Genomic DNA, 18,512 nt, shown 5'->3' with positions numbered 1-18,512 from the left:
ATAAGTACATGTGTGTAGTTATAGAAGTATACAACATGTGTAATGAGAGAAGTACAACATGTGTGTAGTTATAGAAGTACAGTATGTGTGTAGTTATAGAAGTACAGCATGTGTGTGGTTATAAAAGTACAACATGTGTGTAGTTATATGTAGTTATAGAAGAACATGTTGCATAAGTGTAAATGTTGACATGATTGTATTGCAGTAAAACAATAGAATATTTCTACAAGTCATCTTTCAACATCATCAAGTTTTTCAGGCTTCTAGAAGAAAGGTCATGTGACTCAATAAGGACAAGAATGGATTATGAATATGACAATTATTTTGTCTGCGTAGATTGGAGGGATATTTTTATATTGATATGAATATTCGTATACAGCTCTTTGTACATTAATATCTTTATATGAATATTTGTACATTAATATTTTCGTATGAATATTTGTGTAGTTGTGATGTTTCCTGAGAGGTGCTGATGGTGGGTCAGGAGTGACAAGTTGTGTGAAGACGAAGACGAAGATGTTCTTCGGTGTCCTTGAGAAGCTTGTCAGACTCTGGAATAAAGCCCAACAATCAAAGTATTTTGTTGTCTTCATGCCACACAAGGACTCTTCTTCACATAGTTTTGTTGTCTTCATGCCACACAAGAACTCTTCACATATTTTGTTGTCTTCATGCCACACAAGAACTCTTCTTCACATCTTTTGTTGTCTTCATGCCACACAAGAACTCTTCTTCACATCTTTTGTTGTCTTCATGTCACACAAGGACTCTTCTTCACATCTTTTGTTGTCTTCATGTCACACAAGGACTCTTCTTCACATCCTTTTGTTGTCTTCATGTCACACAATAACTCTTCTTCACATCCTTTTGTTGTCTTCATGCCACACAAGGACTCTTCTTCACATACTTTTGTTGTCTTCATGTCACACAAGGACTCTTCTTCACATCCTTGTGTTGTCTTCATGCCACACAATGACTCTTATTCACATCTTTGGTTGTCTTCATGCCACACAAGGACCCTTCTTTACATCTTTGGTTGTCTTCATGCCACTCAAGAACTCTTCACAGATTTTGTTGTCTTCATGCCACACAAGAACTCTTCTTCACATACTTTTGTTGTCTTCATGTCACACAAGGACTCTTCTTCACATCCTTTTGTTGTCTTCATGTCACACAATAACTCTTCTTCACATCTTTTTGTTGTCTTCATGCCACACAAGGACTCTTCTTCACATACTTTTGTTGTCTTCATGTCACACAAGGACTCTTCTTCACATCCTTGTGTTGTCTTCATGCCACACAATGACTCTTATTCACATCTTTGGTTGTCTTCATGCCACACAAGGACCCTTCTTTACGTCTTTGGTTGTCTTCATGCCACTCAAGAACTCTTCACAGATTTTGTTGTCTTCATGCCACACAAGAACTCTTCTTCACATACTTTTGTTGTCTTCATGTCACACAAGAACTCTTTTTCACATCTTTCGTTGTCTTCATGTCACACAATAACTCTTCTTCACACCATTTTGTTGTCTTCGTACCACACAAGGACTCTTCTTCACATCTTTTGTTGTCTTCATGTCACACAAGGACTCTTCTTCACATCCTTTTGTTGTCTTCATGCCACACAAGAACTCTTCTTCACATCTTTTGTTGTCTTCATGCCACACAAGAACTCTTCTTCACATCTTTTGTTGTCTTCATGTCACACAAGGACTCTTCTTCACATCCTTTTGTTGTCTTCATGCCACACAAGAACTCTTCTTCACATCCTTTTGTTGTCTTCATGCCACACAAGGACTCTTCTTCACATACTTTTGTTGTCTTCATGTCACACAAGGACCCTTCTTCACGTCTTTTGTTGTCTTCATGCCACACAAGAACTCTTCTTCACATACTTTTGTTGTCTTTATGTCACACAATAACTCTTCTTCACATCTTTTGTTGTCTTTATGTCACACAATAACTCTTCTTCACACCATTTTGTTGTCTTCCTGCCACACAAGGACTCTTCTTCACATCCTTTTTTTGTCTTCATGTCACACAATAACTCTTCATTACATCTTTTGTTGTCTTCATGTCACGCAAGGACTCTTCTTCACATCCTTTTGTTGTCTTCATGCCACACAAGAACTCTTCTTTACATCTTTGGTTGTCTTCTTGCCACACAAGGACTCTTCTTCACGTCCTTTTGTCTGCAAGCCACACAAGGACTCTTCTTCACATCCTTTTGTTGTCTTCATGTCACACAAGAAATCTTCTTCACATCTTTTGTCTTCATGTCACACAATGACTCTTCTTCACATCCTTTTGTTGTCTTCATGCCACACAAGAACTCTTCTTCACATCCTTTTGTTGTCTTCATGTCACACAAGAACTCTTCTTCACATCTTTTGTCTTCATGTCACACAAGGACTCTTCTTCACATCCTTTTGTTGTCTTCATGCCACACAAGAACTCTTCTTCACATCCTTTTGTTGTCTTCATGTCACACAAGAACTCTTCTTCTCATCTTTTGTCTTCATGTCACACAAGAACTCTTCTTCACATCCTTTTGTTGTCTTCATGCCACACAAGAACTCTTCTTCACATCTTTTGATGTCCTAATGTCACAAAGGACTCTTCTTCACATCTTTTGTTGTCTTCATGCCACAGAAGGACTCTTCTTCACATCTTTTGTTGTCTTCATGCCACACAAGGACTCTTCTTCACATACTTTTGTTGTCTTCATGCCACACAAGGACTCTTCTTCACATACTTTTGTTGTCTTCATGTCACACAAGGACTCTTCTTCACATCCTTGTGTTGTCTTCATGCCACACAAGGACTTGTTGTCTTCACGCCACACAAGGACTCTTCTTCACATGTTTGGTTGTCTTCATGCCACACAAAGACCCTTCTTCACGTCTTTTGTTGTCTTCATGCCACACAAGAACTCTTCTTCACATACTTTTGTTGTCTTCATGTCACACAAAAACTCTTCTTCACATCTTTTGTTGTCTTCAAGTCACACATAGACTCTTCTTCACATCCTTTTGTTGTCTTCATGCCACACAAGGACTCTTCTTCACGGGCGTGTCCTCCACTGCCAAGTCCACCTCCAAAAAGTCGGGCTGCCCACTGTCCTGGGAGTCTAGGTCCTCCTCCGGTCCACATGCACGTGTGGGACACCTGCCAGACTCCACCTGGGAGTCCAGGTCCTCCTCCGGTCCACATGCACGCGTGGGACACCTGCCAGACTTGACGGGTCCAAGCAGAGCCAGGCAGACGGCGGCCAGTCCCATGCCGACAGCGCATGAGTAGAAGGCGGCGCCGTAATCGTCGCTGAGGTCCACCAGCGCGCCTGCACACAAATGTCAAGATGAGAACTCAGCCATACCCAAGGGACAAGTGAAAAACTGTACCTCCAAGCGGCGGTCCAGCAAGCCCAGCGAAGCTCTGGATGAAGACATAGACGCCCACGGAGGACGCCATCTTCTCCACGCCCATCACGTCCTCCTCTGCCAGCATGGGGATGTGTGTGGAGCCCACGGTGCCCAGGAAGTAACCGTAGAGAGCACAGCAGACCGCCAGGCCCCAAAAGTCCCAAACCAGGGTGAATGCCACCAGAACCAGGCACAGGGACATCACACACCACAACAAGACCAGGGTCTTTCTGCAGCGCGCTTTGCTCAGCACCGGCCCGATGGACAGGCGACCAAAGATGTCAGCAACCGCCATGACGGACAGCATGCAGGACGCCGTGCTGGAGTCCACGCCGCGACTCTTGCTCAGTTGAATGATGTACAGCTGCGGAGCGAAGAAGCCCAGAGTGGCCAACAAACCAAATAGGGAGTAGCAGATGAAGGCACGGTCTTTCAGGACAGACAAGTCCACAAGTTTGGGTCTTGGGGGTCCAGAAGGACCTGCGAGTTCTGGCTCAGCCTCAGGTTGGAGAGGTGTGTCCCAGGACGCCTCCTGGTCCTCTTTGTCCCGCATAGCCCAGTCCAGCTGGACTTCAACTCCTGCCACCCTCAAGTCCACGTTGGAGGACGAGAGCGAAGTGACGCCCGAGTCCTGTGAGCCGGCAGACACTTGAGAACTGATGGAGGTTCTGGTCTGTTCGTTCTCCAGCTCGTAGGCGGCCTGCAGTTCTTTCAGAGAGACCGAGGCCTCCACTTCACCATCCTCCTTGTCCGGCGGAGGCTGGATGACGATTGGCCGAAGAAGAAGACCGCAAGCCAGAACGGCGCTCTGAAGAATCCCAAGGAGAAGGAGGCAGCAGCGCCAACCCATGTGCTCCTTCAGCCGGGTCAAGACTGCAGACCAGAGGACAGAAGAAGACTCAGAACCTCTTTCTAGGACTAAGATGCAGGTTTCATTTATTTATTTTTTTAAATTCTGTTTTTTTTCCAGAAATATTTTTTAACATTCATTTATTCAGAACTTCTTTCTTCAACTAAGCACGTTTTACTGCCAATGATTGTAAGTCAACATCAAGTTACTCACACAACTACTTGTAGTCTTCTTTACTTTCTAACATTCATTTATTCTTTTGTGTTTTTAAATGTACAAAGATAATACAATGATTTGCAAATCCTTTTCAACTTATATTCAATTGAGTAGACTGCAACAGTTGGTTGCTACATCTGTAAGTGCAAGTTAAAACTCTCCTATGCAAGGCGAAACCCATTTATCAACAACACCCAGAAACGCCGTCGGCTTCGCTGGGCCTGAGCTCATCTAAGATGGACTGATACAAAGTGGAAAAGTGTTCTGTGGTCTGACGAGTCCACATTTCAAATTGTTTTTGGAAACTGTGGACGTTGTGTCCTCCGGACCAAAGAGGAAAATAACCATCCGGATTGTTATAGGCGCAAAGTTGAAAAGCCAGCATCTGTGATGGTATGGGGGTGTATTAGTGCCCAAGACATGGGTAACTTACACATCTGTGAAGGCGCCATTAATGCTGAAAGGTATATACAGGTTTTGGAGCAACATATGTTGCCATCCAAGCAACGTTACCATGGACGCCCCTGCTTATTTCAGCAAGACAATGCCAAGCCATGTGTTACATCAACGTGGCTTCATAGTAAAAGAGTGCGGGTACTAGACTGGCCTGCCTGCTGTAGTCCAGACCTGTCTCCCATTGAAAATGTGTGGCGCATTATGAAGCCTAAAATGCCACAACGGAGACCCCCGGACTGTTGAACAACTTAAAGGCCTACTGAAATGAATTTTTTTTATTTAAACGGGGATAGCAGATCCATTCTATGTGTCATACTTGATCATTTCGCGATATTGCCATATTTTTGCTGAAAGGATTTAGTAGAGAACGACAACGATAAAGTTCGCAACTTTTGGTCGCTGATAAAATAAGATCTGTAAGTGCGAGTTAAAACTCTACTATGCAAAGCCAAAGCCATTTATCAACAACACCCAGAAATGCTTCGCTGGGCCCGAGCTCATCTAATATGGACTGATGCAAAGTGGAAAAGTGTTCTGTGGTCTGACGAGTCCACATTTCAAATTGTTTTTGGAAACTGTGGACCAAAGAGGAAAAGAACCATCCGGACTGTTCTGGGGTTAAAGGCCTACTGAAACCCACTACTACCGACCACGCAGTCTGATAGTTTATATATCAATGATGAAATCTTAACATTATAACACATGCCAATACGGCCGGGTTAACTTATAAAGTGACATTTTAAATTTGCCGCTAAACTTCCGGTTCGAAACGCCTCTGAGGATGACGTATGCGCGTGACGTAGACCGGCGAACACGGGTATGCCTTCCACATTGAAGCCAATACGAAAAAGCTCTGTTTTCATTTCATAATTCCACAGAATTCTGGACATCTGTGTTCGTGAATCTGTTGCAATCATGTTCATTGCATTATGGAGAAGGAAGCTGAGCAAGCAAAGAAGAAAGTTGTCGGTGCGAAATGGACGTATTTTTCGAACGTAGTCAGCAACAACAGTACACAGCCGGCGCTTCTTTGTTTACATTCCCGAAAGATGCAGTCAAGATGGAAGAACTCGGATAACAGAGACTCTAACCAGGAGGACTTTTGACTTCGATACACAGACGCCTGTAGAGAACTGGGACAACACAGACTCTTACCAGGATTACTTTGATTTGGATGACAAAGACGCAGACGTGCTACTGTGAGTATGCAGCTTTGGCTTCTAAACATTTGATCGTTTGACCGTATGTGCGCAACTTTTTTTTGCGTATGTACGTAACTTTTTTAAAATATATAAGCTTTATGAACCTTGGGTTAGGTGAACGGTCTTTTGGGCTGAGTGATTGTGTGTGTTGATCAGGTGTTTGAATTGTATTGGCGTGTTCTATGGAGCTAGGAGCTAGCGTAGGAGCTAGGAGCTAGCATAACAAACACGCAGGTGTTTTTATGCAGGATTAATTTGTGGCATATTAAATATAAGCCTGGTTGTGTTGTGGCTAATAGAGTATATATATGTCTTGTGTTTATTTACTGTTGTAGTCATTCCCAGCTGAATATCAGGTACCGTGAGTATGCAGCCTTGGCTGCTAAACATTTGATAGCTTGACCGTATGTGCGCGTCACGTACGTAACTTTTTAAAAATATATAAGCTTTATGAACCTTGGGTTAGGTGAACGGTCTTTTGGGCTGAGTGATTGTGTGTGTTGATCAGGTGTTTGAATTGTATTGGCGTGTTCTATGGAGCTAGGAGCTAGCAGAGGAGCTAGGAGCTAGCGTAACAAACACACAGGTGTTTTTATGCAGGATTCATTTGTGGCATATTAAATATAAGCCTGGTTGTGTTGTGGCTAATAGAGTATATATATGTCTTGTGTTTATTTACTGTTGTAGTCATTCCCAGCTGAATATCAGGTCACCCCCGGCTCTCACAGCATCTTCCCTATCTGAATAGCTTCAACTCCCCACTAGTCCTTCACTTGCACTTTACGCATCCACAAATCTTTCATCCTCGCTCAAATTAATGGGGAAATTGTCGCTTTCTCGGTCCGAATCTCTCTCACTTCATGCGGCCATCATTGTAAACAATAGGGAACTTTGCGTATATGTTCAACTGACTACGTCACGCTACTTCCGGTGGGGGCAAGCCTTTTTTTTATCAGATACCAAAAGTTGCAATCTTTATCGTCGTTGTTCTATACTAAATCCTTTCAGCAAAAATATGGCAATATCGCAAAATGATCAAGTATGACACATAGAATAGATCTGCTATCCCCGTTTAAATAAAAAGGCCTTTAAAGTGTAAAAGGCAGCATCTGTGATGGTATGGGGGTGTATTAATGCGCAAGGCATGGGTAACTTACACATCTGTGAAGGCACCATTAATGCTGAAAGGTACATACAGCTTTTGGAGCAACATATGTTGCCATCCAAGCAACGTAATCATGGACGCCCCTGCTTATTTCAGCAAGACAATGACAAGCCACGTGTTACAACAGCGTGGCTTCATAGTAAAAGAGTGCAGGTACTAGACTGGCCTGCCTGTAGTCCAGACCTGTCTCCCATTGAAAATGTGTGGTGCAATATGAAGGCTAAAATAGCAGAAGGGAGACTGTTGAACAACTTAAGCTGTACATGAAGCAAGAATGGGAAATAATTCCACTTAAAAAATGTGTCTCCTTAGTTCCCAAACCTTTACTGAGTGTTCTTAAAAGGAAAGGCTATGTAACACAGTGATTAATAAGCCTTTTTTGACATGTGTTTCTGCCGTTAAATTCTAAGTTCATGATTATTTGCAAAAAAAACACCTGAAGTTTCTCAGTGTGAACATGAAATATCTTGTCTTTGCAGTCTATTCAATTGAATATAAGTTGAAAAGGATTTGCAAATCATTGTATTGTCTTTTTATTTAACATTTACACAACGTGCCAACTTCACTGCCTTTGGCTTTTGTAGATCAGACGCAACATAACCACTAATAGTACACACTTTTTGATACTTTGTACATGCTGTTTAGCACTTTGGATCTCAGTAGATTAGGTGTGTTGACCTGGAACACTATTTGATACTTTGCACACACTGTTTAGCACCCTGAATTTTAGATCTCCGTAGATCAGGTGTGAGTGTGTGTTGACCTGGAGCAAATGCAAACATGGCGAAAGATTCTCCGGAGGAAGCAGCCGAGATGACGAGGGCTCGCCGCCGGGAGAAGTACTGGGCCAGAAGGGTGAGGGTGGGCAGGAAGGCGAGGCAGTGGCCGAGGCCTGTAAGGACAGAGGAGAGAAGAAGAAGGCCGCATGGTAGGAACACTGATCAAGGTGCGGCTGCTGGTGGGCGGACGCTGGACTTTGCTACAGCAGCTGCAAGACAAAGGCATGTAAAGACAAAAACAGAGACGGGGAGAGAAGAGAAGGATGCTGCAGTTAGCGGTGCTCCGTGAAAAGACAGACATGCTAGCAGTGCTTTCTGTCCAAGAAAAAGATCAAGTTAACGCCTTTGACCACTTCACATTTAACTTCCTTCCTCTGCCACTAGGTGAAAAACCAGCAGCACTCAAGGAACTAGTGGCAGCTCACAAAGGGTCTGCCAACAACACAGGTGCTTGCTGCCACATACCTGAGACCACGCCCATGGTGACGTACATCTCATTGATGGAGTTGGCGAAGGCAGAGCTGATGGTGCCCAGACTGATGAGGAAGCCCCCCACCATCACCACCAGACGATGGCCGAAGCGGTTGCTCAGCACGGTGGACAGGGGAGCTGTGGGTGAACCGGTGAGAAGGTAACAGGATCGTCATCGGGATTACAATGAAAACAATCATCTGATTATGACGAGCATTTTCATGCATCACACCATCAATCGGAATACTTTGACATGCGCAGAACATAACTTGAACAGACAGGTGTGTTATTTGTGCTATGGCGCCATCTTTTGGACAGAGTTCACTCACTGCAGGTGCTAAAGGAGCAGCAGACTTCCGCTGTAAACAAACATGGCTTTGTGCATTTCTGCTTGTCCGACATGATCACAGACAAGCAGTAGTGAACCTTCTGTTCACTACTTCTGTCTTACCTCTCTTTCTGAAATGCAGTTCTGTGCCTTTTATGTTGTGATTTACCTATCATTTTGTCCTTCTGTTCACTACTTTTGTTTTGCCTCTCTTTTTGAAATGCAGTTATGTGCCTTTTATGTTGTGATTATTGCGGCGCGTCAAACTTCCGCTGTAAACAAACATGGCTTTTGTGCATTTCCGGTTGTCCGACGTTATCACGGTAATTATTTATCATGTTTTCCTTCTGTTCACTACTTTTGTTTTACCTCTCTTTTTGAAATGGAGTTCTGTGCCTTTTATGTTGTGATGATGCACATCTTCATGTTACAACATTCTGTGTATGTGTTTGAGACTAGCAGTTAGCACCTAGAGTAGCTGTAAGGTCGTGAATAACACCGCTTGGTAATAGGACAACTGGATTCCTTCTTTTATTGTTACATGGACACATGACCATACTTTTGTTTTTGCTTGTCTGGTTTAATGCTACAAAGTCAACAGTATATAACGCTACCAACGTTTCCTCTAAGGTGCGCGCCTGTGAAATTGCGCACTGCCCACGCGTCCTCTGCACACGGCAAATCAATGCCATGCACAAAATCAAGTAAAAAAAATAAGCGCATAAAAATTTTCTATGTAACTGACGACAAGAGAAAACAGTTTTCGTCATCACTGTTCAGTTATTGTAGCGTCTGTCGAGACGCTTTAAGGAGGACATGAATTCCATCCATCACTTTATTGAGAAAAACTCTTTATTGTCTGCCGTAAACGCATGACCAAAACATTGGTCAACAATTTATATCTAGCAAAACCAAAATTAACTTTGTCATATCAATAGCAGCCGCTCGCTCTTTCTCACTTGCCAGTGACGCTCTTACGGCCACACTACAAGTCAGACAACACCACACATTTGTAATTCCAGGTCGTTACACTATGATTTACCAATCAAATGTGTGCTTATTGTTCTGTCATCTATTAAGAATCTTCATTTATAAATATTGATCATGAAATGCTGTTATTATATTAAAGAAATACTAATATTTTACAAACAGAAAGTTACAGGAATGTACACATGAGCCCATGCTTACATTTTATTGTGCAACATGTGACTGTTTTCATGGGAACTAAATGCGATATCTGAAAGGGGTACACATTATTTCCAAAGCAGGACCCCCACCCAGACATACACTCACTGGCACTCATCGAGGGCGGACGCTCCCCTTTCCTCTCCCTTATCTCTCTTGCTTGCTTCTTTGTCTTGTCTTAACTTTATTGTTGCCTCCTTTTACACTGCTCTCCGAATCTAACCATTGGAACTAATTACTGGCCTCAACGAAATTGACAAGATCTTGGGTTCGGGGGAACCTGCTTGTCGTGACAGAGCGGTTGTTGCTGGACACACCGTGGACTCTTGGGAGAAGAAGGAGTGCCTGGTGACCCTATCAGTGGAGGACGTGAAGATTTCCACTGATGATGACAACAGGACATCTGCTGATTGGAGTAAACTTTGTTCTGGTTTGTCCACAAATTGGAAGTTGCTGGCAGTCTTCAAAGTACCCCAAAGCTGCCACAAATGATTGGAGGATGCAGGCAGAACTGTGGACACTTTGTGATCTGGATAACATCGGACTGTCTGCCCCGCAGGATGATTTTGAGGACCAGTCATAGACAATTTAGAGAGAACATTTTATTTTCACTAGCATACAAAACATTCTAACATGGATTGTTTCCCTGGCTTGGAGACTGTCCCGAAGGACAGTGCGGCGGCGACACAACAAACTCCCTTCTTGTCTCTCATGGACACACACCTGTTGTTGTTGGCTTTGGACTGACTGGCGGCTGCAACAACATCAAGGCCGCGGAACAGAGACACGCGGCAGGCTTACACACACACATGCATCCACATAAAATATATGCCACACACACATACACCACCCCCCATCCAACGCCCTTGACGTGAATCCCTTAGGGGTGATGGACGGCTGGGCAGCGCCTGAAGAGCTGCAGCCTTACACCGTGGCCCCCACTACCTCCCCTCTGTTGCAAGTCTCAAGTTGTATATTGTAATATGTATATGTGCTTTGTAGGGGTGTAACGGTACATGTATTTGTATTGAACCGTTTCAGTACGGGGGTTTCGGTTCGGTTCGGAGGTGTACCGAACGAATTTCCACATGGACATATTAAGTAGCAATGCACACCGAGGCACAACACACGGCATGCTAGCTGATGGCAGCTAGCAGCGACCGGGCTACGATAGACTGACCATACGTCCTTTTTTCACCGGACATGTCCTCTTTTGCGGGGAATTCCGGGCGGAGTTTCTTAAATGCCTCAAATGTCCGGCATTTTGAGTTAGGGTTGCGTGTATTTTCAATGTACGTACAGGGTTAAGAAGGGGTTGAAAACAAAACAAATTGTGCGCGCAGCAGCATTCGTGAGGGAGGGGCAGAGACAGAGAGAGCGAGAGCGAGAGAGTTATGATAAACGCGCATGCGTCGCCAGGGTCTGCTTTTTATCCATAGATGTATCAGATTTAATTTTTTATTATCTTTAGTAGGAGTGTCAAAAGTGTGCCACGGAGGCCATTTGCGGCCCACAGCTAATGTTTAAAGGCCCACGGCACATTCTAAAACTACTATTAAAATAAACAAAAACATAACAAATGTGAAATAAAAAAGCTTAAAGGTTAAATGTAATTTAGAAAAAGTTGCAATGTTGACTAATAAAACAAAGCTGTTTTTTTTTCTTTCAAACTGTCATTGCTCAAAACATAATATTGAATCAAAATCAATGTTATTATGAATTATTGACCTATCCAGGGTTCCAATTACTTTACATCAAATATTCCAATAAGAAAAATATTTTTGGTGGAAGATTTTGCAAATTTGGTAAATAAATAACCAAAAAATGTATATTTTGTTATTTTCTTACCGTACCGAAAATGACCCGAACCGTAACCTCTAAACCGAGGTACGTACCGAACCGAAATTTTTGTGTACCGTTACACCCCTAGTGCTTTGCTACGTAGTTTTTTTCCCACTCCAGACTGGGCCCCCTTAAGAGCCCAGTCTAGATTGTATTTTTTTTACTCATCCTCTCCCAGAATTGACCTTTTTCCCATCTTTTACGGGGCGCCTTGTGGCGACCCATCAGCGTTCCTGTTCTGTAACCCTGTACACTGTTTGTTTGTCTAATCTTGAACGGGTTTGTGCTGAAAACAAAGTTTCTTTGCATTTGTGCAATGACAATAAAGACCTACGTAAAGTAAATACTAGTCCACAGCTCATGAAAAACTATTTGTTATTGTCATTGTAAGTGAGGCAAAACACTTCTATTAGAAAATGATGGAAATGACTGCTGTCCTTTGATTGTAATAATAAGAAATGGAGCTAGTTACAAGTGACACTCACCAGTGAAGGAGAAGATGAAGACACAGATGGAGATGACCCACGACACCCGGCTGTTACTCTCCCCAAACTCCTCCATCAGATCCTGGAGAAAGACGCCCAGGCTCTTGAGGGTTCCATAGGTGCAGATCTCCACCACAAAGAAGGCCAGGGCCACAGCCCAGCCCCAGCCACCATCAGGCACTTCTGGGTAAACACTTGGACCCAAGCAACCCTGGCCAGTGAAGAAGTCCTTCATGGCTGCAAGGAGAACACACTTTACCATCTGCACTACTTCAAAGTACAAAGTATTGTACTACTTCAATTCTGCAGTCAAAGTACAAAGTATTACATCATATTTTATTACTTCAATTCTGCAGTCAAAGGACAAAGTAATACATCATATTTTGCTACTTCAATTCTGCAGTCAAAGTATTACACCATTTTGTAATACTTCAATTCTGCAGTCAAGGTACTCATATTTTTCTATTTCAATTATGCAGTTCAAGTATCCCATACTTTGCTACTTCAATTCTGCACTCAAAGTATTACATCATATTGTATTACTTACATTCTGCAGTCAAAGTACAAAGTATTACTTCATATTGTATTACTCAATTTCTGCAGTCAAAGTATTACATCATATTTTACTACTTCAATTCTGCAGTGAACGTACAAAGTTTTACATCATATTTTACTACTTCAATTCTGCAGTCAAAGTACAAAATATTCCATCATTTTGCACTACTTGCATTTCTGCAGTCAAAGTACAATTACTTTCACCGAAGAAGTATTGCATGTACACTATATTGCCAAAAGTATTTGGCCACCCTTACAAATTATGAGAATCACTAATCACTTGGCCCAACCACAAGTGTATCAAATCAAGCACTTAGGCATGGAGACTGTTTCTACAAACATTTGTGAAAGAATGGGCCGCTCACAGTGATTTCCAGCGTGGAACTGTCATAGGATGCCACCTGTGCAACAAATCCAGTCGTGAAATTTCCTCGCTCCTAAATATTCAAAAGTCAACTGTTGGCTTTATTCTAAGAAAAGGGAAGAGTTTGGTAACAGCAAGTCAGCCACCAAGTGGTAGGCCATGTAAACTGACAGAGAGGTCAGCATAGTGAAATACTTTCTGCACAGTCACTTGCTACAGAGCTCCAAACTTCATGTCACCTTCCAATTAGCCCACGTACAGTATGCAGAGAGCTTCATGGCTGAGCAGCTGCATCTAAGGCATACATCCCCAAGTCCAATGCAAAGTGTGGGGTACAGCGGTGTAAAGCACGTGGCCACTGGACTCTAGAGCAGTGGAGACACCTTCTCTGGACTGATGAATCATGCTTTTCCATCTGGCAATCTAATGGACCAGTCTGGGTTTGGAGGTTGCCAGGAGAACACTACATTTTGATGTGAAATTTGGAGGAGGAATCATGGTGTAGGGTTGTTTTTCAGGAGTTGGGCTTGGCCCCTTAGTTCCAGTGAAAGGAACTTTGACTGCTCCAGGATACCAAAACATTTTGGACAATTCCATGCTCCCAACCTTGTGGGAACAGTTTGGAGAGGGCCCTTTCCTCTTCCAACATGACTGTGCACCAGTGCACAAAGCAAGGTCCATAAAGACATGGATGAGAGAGTCTGGTGAGGATGAACTTGACTGGCCTGCACAGAGTCCTGACCTGAACCCGATAGAACACCTTTGGGATGAATTAGAACGGACACTGAGAGCCAGGCCTTCTCCACCAACATCAGTGTGTGACCTCACCAATGCGCTTTTGGAAGAATGGTGGAAAATTTGCTTTAAACACACACGCAACCTTGTGGACAGCCTTTCCAGAAGATATAAACACACTCCGCAACCTTGTGGACAGCCTTCCCAGAAGATATAAACACACTCCGCAACATTGTGGACAGCCTTCCCAGAAGATATAAACACACTGCACAACCTTCCCAGCAGATAAAAACACACTCCACAACCTTGTAGCCAGCCTTCCCAGAAGAGTTGAAGCTATAATAGCTGCAAAAGGTCATATTGAACCCTATGGGTTAGGAATGGGATGGCACTTCAAGTTCATATGTGAGTCAAGGCAGGTGGCCAAATACTTTTGGCAATATAGTGTATGTATGTACAGTATGTATACATATATATATATATATATATATATATATATATATATATATATATATATATATATATATATATATATATATATATATATATATATATATATATATGTGTGTGTATGTACAGTATGTATAAATATAAATGTGTGTGTATAGTATGTATGTATGTACGTACAGTATATATATGTATGTAAGTAAATGTGTACATGTACCAGCTGTAAAGACTACAGCTGATACATGTAGTATTTATAAAATAACACTTCTGGTAGATGTAGTATTTATAAAATAATACAGCTGGTACATGTAGTGTTTCAGAGGACTACTTTGGTACATTTAACAAGTAATATTTTTAAAATAATACAGCTGGTACATGCAATATTTATGAAATAATACATCTGGTACATGTAGTATTTCAAAGGACTTCCACGGTACATGTAATATTTATAAAATAACACTTGTGGTACATGTAGTATTTCAAAGGACTAGCACTGTACATTTAACATGTAATATTTATAAAACAATACTTCTGGTACATGTAGTATTTATGAAATAATACATCTGGTACAAGTAGTATTTCCAAGGACTTCCGCGGTACATGTAATATATATAAAATAATACTTCTGGTACATGTAGTATTTCAAAGGACTAGCATGGTACATTTAACATGTAATATTTATAAAACAATACTTCTGGTACATGTAATATTTATAAAATAATACTTGTGGTACATGTAGTATTTATAAAATAATACTTGTGGTACATGTAGTATTTATAAAATAATACTTGTGGTATATGTAGTATTTCAAAGGACGGTACATTTAACATGTAGTATCTATAAAATAATACTTGTGGTACATGTAGTATTTCAAAGGACTGTACATTTAACATGTAATATCTATAAAATAATACTTGTGGTACATGTAGTATTTATGAAATAATACTTGTGGTACATGTAGTATTTCAAAGAACGGTACATTTAACATGTAGTATCTATAAAATAATACTTGAGGGACATATGGTATGTATTAAATAATACTTGAGGGACATGTGGTAAGTATAAAATACTTCTAGCACATGTAGTATTTATAAAATAATACTTGTGGTACATTTAAAATGTATAAAATAATACTTGTGGTACATGTAATATTTATAAAATAATACTTGTGGTATCTGTAGTATTTATAAAATAATACTTGTGGTACATGTAATATTTATAAAATAATACTTGTGGTACATGTAGTATTTATAAAATAATTCTTGTGGCACATGTAGCAATTATAAAATAATACTTGTGGTACATGTAGCATTTATAAAATAATACTTGTGGTACATGTAGTATTTATAAAATAATATTTGTGGTACATGTATCATTTATAAAATACTACTTGTGGTACATGTAGTATTAATAAAATAATACTTGTGGTACATGTAATATTTATGAAATAATACTTGTGGTACATGTAGTATTTATAAAATAATACTTGTGGTATATGTAATATTTATAAAATAATACTTGTGGTACATGTAGTATTCATAAAATAATACTTGTGGTACATGTAGTATTTATAAAATAATACGCTTAAAGGACGGTACATTTACCATGTAGTATCTACTTGTGGTACATGTAGTATTTCAAAGGACTGTACATTTAACATGTAATATTTATAAAATAATACTTGTGGTACATGTAGTATTTATGAAATAATACTTGTGGTACATGTAGTATTTCAAAGGACGGTACATTTAACATGTAGTATCTATAAAATAATACTTGAGGGACATGTGGTATGTATAAAATAATACTTGAGGGACATGTGGTAAGTATAAAATACTTCTAGCACATGTAGTATTTATAAAATAATACTTGTGGTACATTAAACATTTATAAAATAATACTTGTGGTACATGTAATATTTATAAAATAATACTTGTGGTACATGTAATATTTATAAAATAATACTTGTGGTACATCCATCCATTTTCAACCGCTTATTCCCTTCGGGGTCGCAGGGGGCGCTGGAGCCTATCTCAGCTACAATCGGGCAGAAGGCGGGGTACACCCTGGACAAGTCGCCACCTCATCGCAGGGCCAACACAGATAGACAGACAACATTCACACTCACATTCACACATATGTAATATTTATAAAATAATACTTGTGGTACATGTAGCATTTATAAAATAATACTTGTGGTACATGTAGCATTTATAAATTAATACTTGTGGAACATGTAGTATTTATAAATTAATACTTGTGGTACATGTAGTATTTATAAAATAATATTTGTGGTACATGTAGTATTTATAAAATAATACTTCTGGTATATGTAGTATTTCAAAGGACTACCATGGTACATTTAACATGTAATAATTTTAAAACAATACTTCTGGTACATGTAGTATTTATGAAATAATACTTCTGGTACATGTAATATTTCAAAGCAGGGTACATTTAACATGTAATATTTATAAAACAATACTTCTGGTAGATGTAGTATTTATAAAATAATACTTGTGGTACATGTAGTATTTATAAAATAATACTTGTGGTATATGTAGTATTTCAAAGGACGGTACATTTAACATGTAGTATCTATAAAATAATACTTGTGCTACATGTAGTATTTCAAAGGACTGTACATTTAACATGTAATATTTATAAAATAATACTTGTGGTACATGTAGTATTTATGAAATAATACTTGTGGTACATGTAGTATTTCAAAGGACGGTACATTTAACATGTATCCATCCATCCATTTTCTACCGCTTATTCCCTTCGGGGTCGCGGGGGGCGCTGGAGCCTATCTCAGCTACAATCGGGCATGTAGTATCTATAAAATAATACTTGAGGGACATGTGGTATGTATAAAATAATACTTGAGGGACATGTGGTAAGTATAAAATACTTCTAGCACATGTAGTATTTATAAAATAATACTTGTGGTACATTTAACATTTATAAAATAATACTTGTGGTACATGTAATATTTATAAAATAATACTTGTGGTACATGTAATATTTATAAAATAATACTTGCGGTACATGTAGTATTTATAAAATAATACTTGTGGTATATGTAATATTTATAAAATAATACTTGTGGTACATGTAGTACTTATAAAATAATACTTGTGGTACATGTAATATTTATAAAATAATACTTGTGGTACATGTAGCATTTATAAAATAATACTTGTGGTACATGTAGCATTTATAAATTAATACTTGTGGTACATGTAGTATTTATAAAATAATATTTGTGGTACATGTAGCATTTATAAAATAATACTTGTGGTACGTGTAGTATTTAAAAACTAATACTTGTGGTACATGTAATATTTATAAAATAATACTTGTGGTATATGTAGTATTCATAAAATAATACTTGTGGTACATGTAGTACTTATAAAATAATACTTGTGGTACATGTAGTATTTATAAAATACTTGTGGTACATGTAGTATTTTAAAGGACGGTACATTTAACATGTAGTATTTATAAAACAGCATGAGCGTCAATGAGCGATGACGTAACAAATATTGCAATATTACCTTCAACAACACGAAGATTCATCGCTCAAACGAACATTTGACGGTCATTCCAAGAAGAAAAGAAATGTTACCGTTAACCGTCACGACTTACCGGCTTGTTAGGGCAGCAAATTACCGGCTCCAGCCGCTTTATTTCAACGATTATTTCAATGTTTAAGCAGCTTCTTACCGGCTCCAGCCGGTTTATTTAAACGAGGCCGCGCAAATCTCTCTGTCATGAACGCGCATCGCTGCCGCGTGCAGCGCGGTCACGACAACACAGTGCGTGCAACTGCCGCAGCTGTGACGTCATCAAGTCACAAGATCATACGGCAACTCTTATCCATCTATTTACTGTATATATTTGATTTATAAATATACTACAACACTTATCCATCTATTTACTGTATGTATTTGATTTATAAATATACTACACCATTTACTGTATATATTTGATTTATAAATATA

At 39.9% G+C, this 18,512-nt stretch overlaps 1 protein-coding gene across 3 annotated transcripts; it reads right to left on the bottom strand.

Annotated features, from left to right (window-relative positions):
* Positions 1 to 118: 118 nt before the first annotated feature.
* Positions 119 to 18,304, bottom strand: LOC133652168 (monocarboxylate transporter 7-like). Of its 3 annotated transcripts, XR_009826531.1 has the most exons (7): positions 18,066 to 18,177; positions 12,405 to 12,641; positions 8,559 to 8,702; positions 8,078 to 8,206; positions 3,405 to 4,298; positions 1,112 to 3,343; positions 119 to 822 (listed from the first exon to the last, which is right to left on the bottom strand). XR_009826531.1 is itself a non-coding variant. In XM_062050610.1 (6 exons), the coding sequence occupies exons 1-6, from the start codon at positions 18,085 to 18,087 to the stop codon at positions 3,045 to 3,047; spliced, it is 1,725 nt and encodes a 574-aa protein (XP_061906594.1). In that variant the 5' UTR covers positions 18,088 to 18,177; the 3' UTR covers positions 124 to 3,044. The 3 variants fall into 3 exon arrangements, 2 of the variants coding, with proteins under 2 accessions (XP_061906594.1, XP_061906595.1); XM_062050610.1 differs by having other exon boundaries at positions 124 to 3,343; XM_062050611.1 differs by having other exon boundaries at positions 175 to 3,343; positions 18,157 to 18,304.
* Positions 18,305 to 18,512: the final 208 nt, after the last annotated feature.

This window comes from Entelurus aequoreus, linkage group LG06 (genome assembly GCF_033978785.1).
Source record: "Entelurus aequoreus isolate RoL-2023_Sb linkage group LG06, RoL_Eaeq_v1.1, whole genome shotgun sequence".
Lineage (NCBI taxonomy): Eukaryota > Metazoa > Chordata > Actinopteri > Syngnathiformes > Syngnathidae > Entelurus > Entelurus aequoreus.
Note: the sequence above shows the minus strand (reverse complement) of the source record. Positions and strands in the feature narration are given on the sequence as shown.

Excerpts from the sequence above, each read along its gene's own strand:
- LOC133652168 (XM_062050610.1), bottom strand. The coding sequence starts at position 18,087 with ATGAATCTTCGTGTTGTTGAAG. Across the intron at positions 8,703-12,404 it reads CTTCATCTTCTCCTTCACTG|CTCCCCTGTCCACCGTGCTG; the intron begins GTGAGTGTCACT and ends GTTCACCCACAG. Across the intron at positions 4,299-8,077 it reads CATGTTTGCATTTGCTCCAG|TCTTGACCCGGCTGAAGGAG; the intron begins GTCAACACACAC and ends TCTGGTCTGCAG.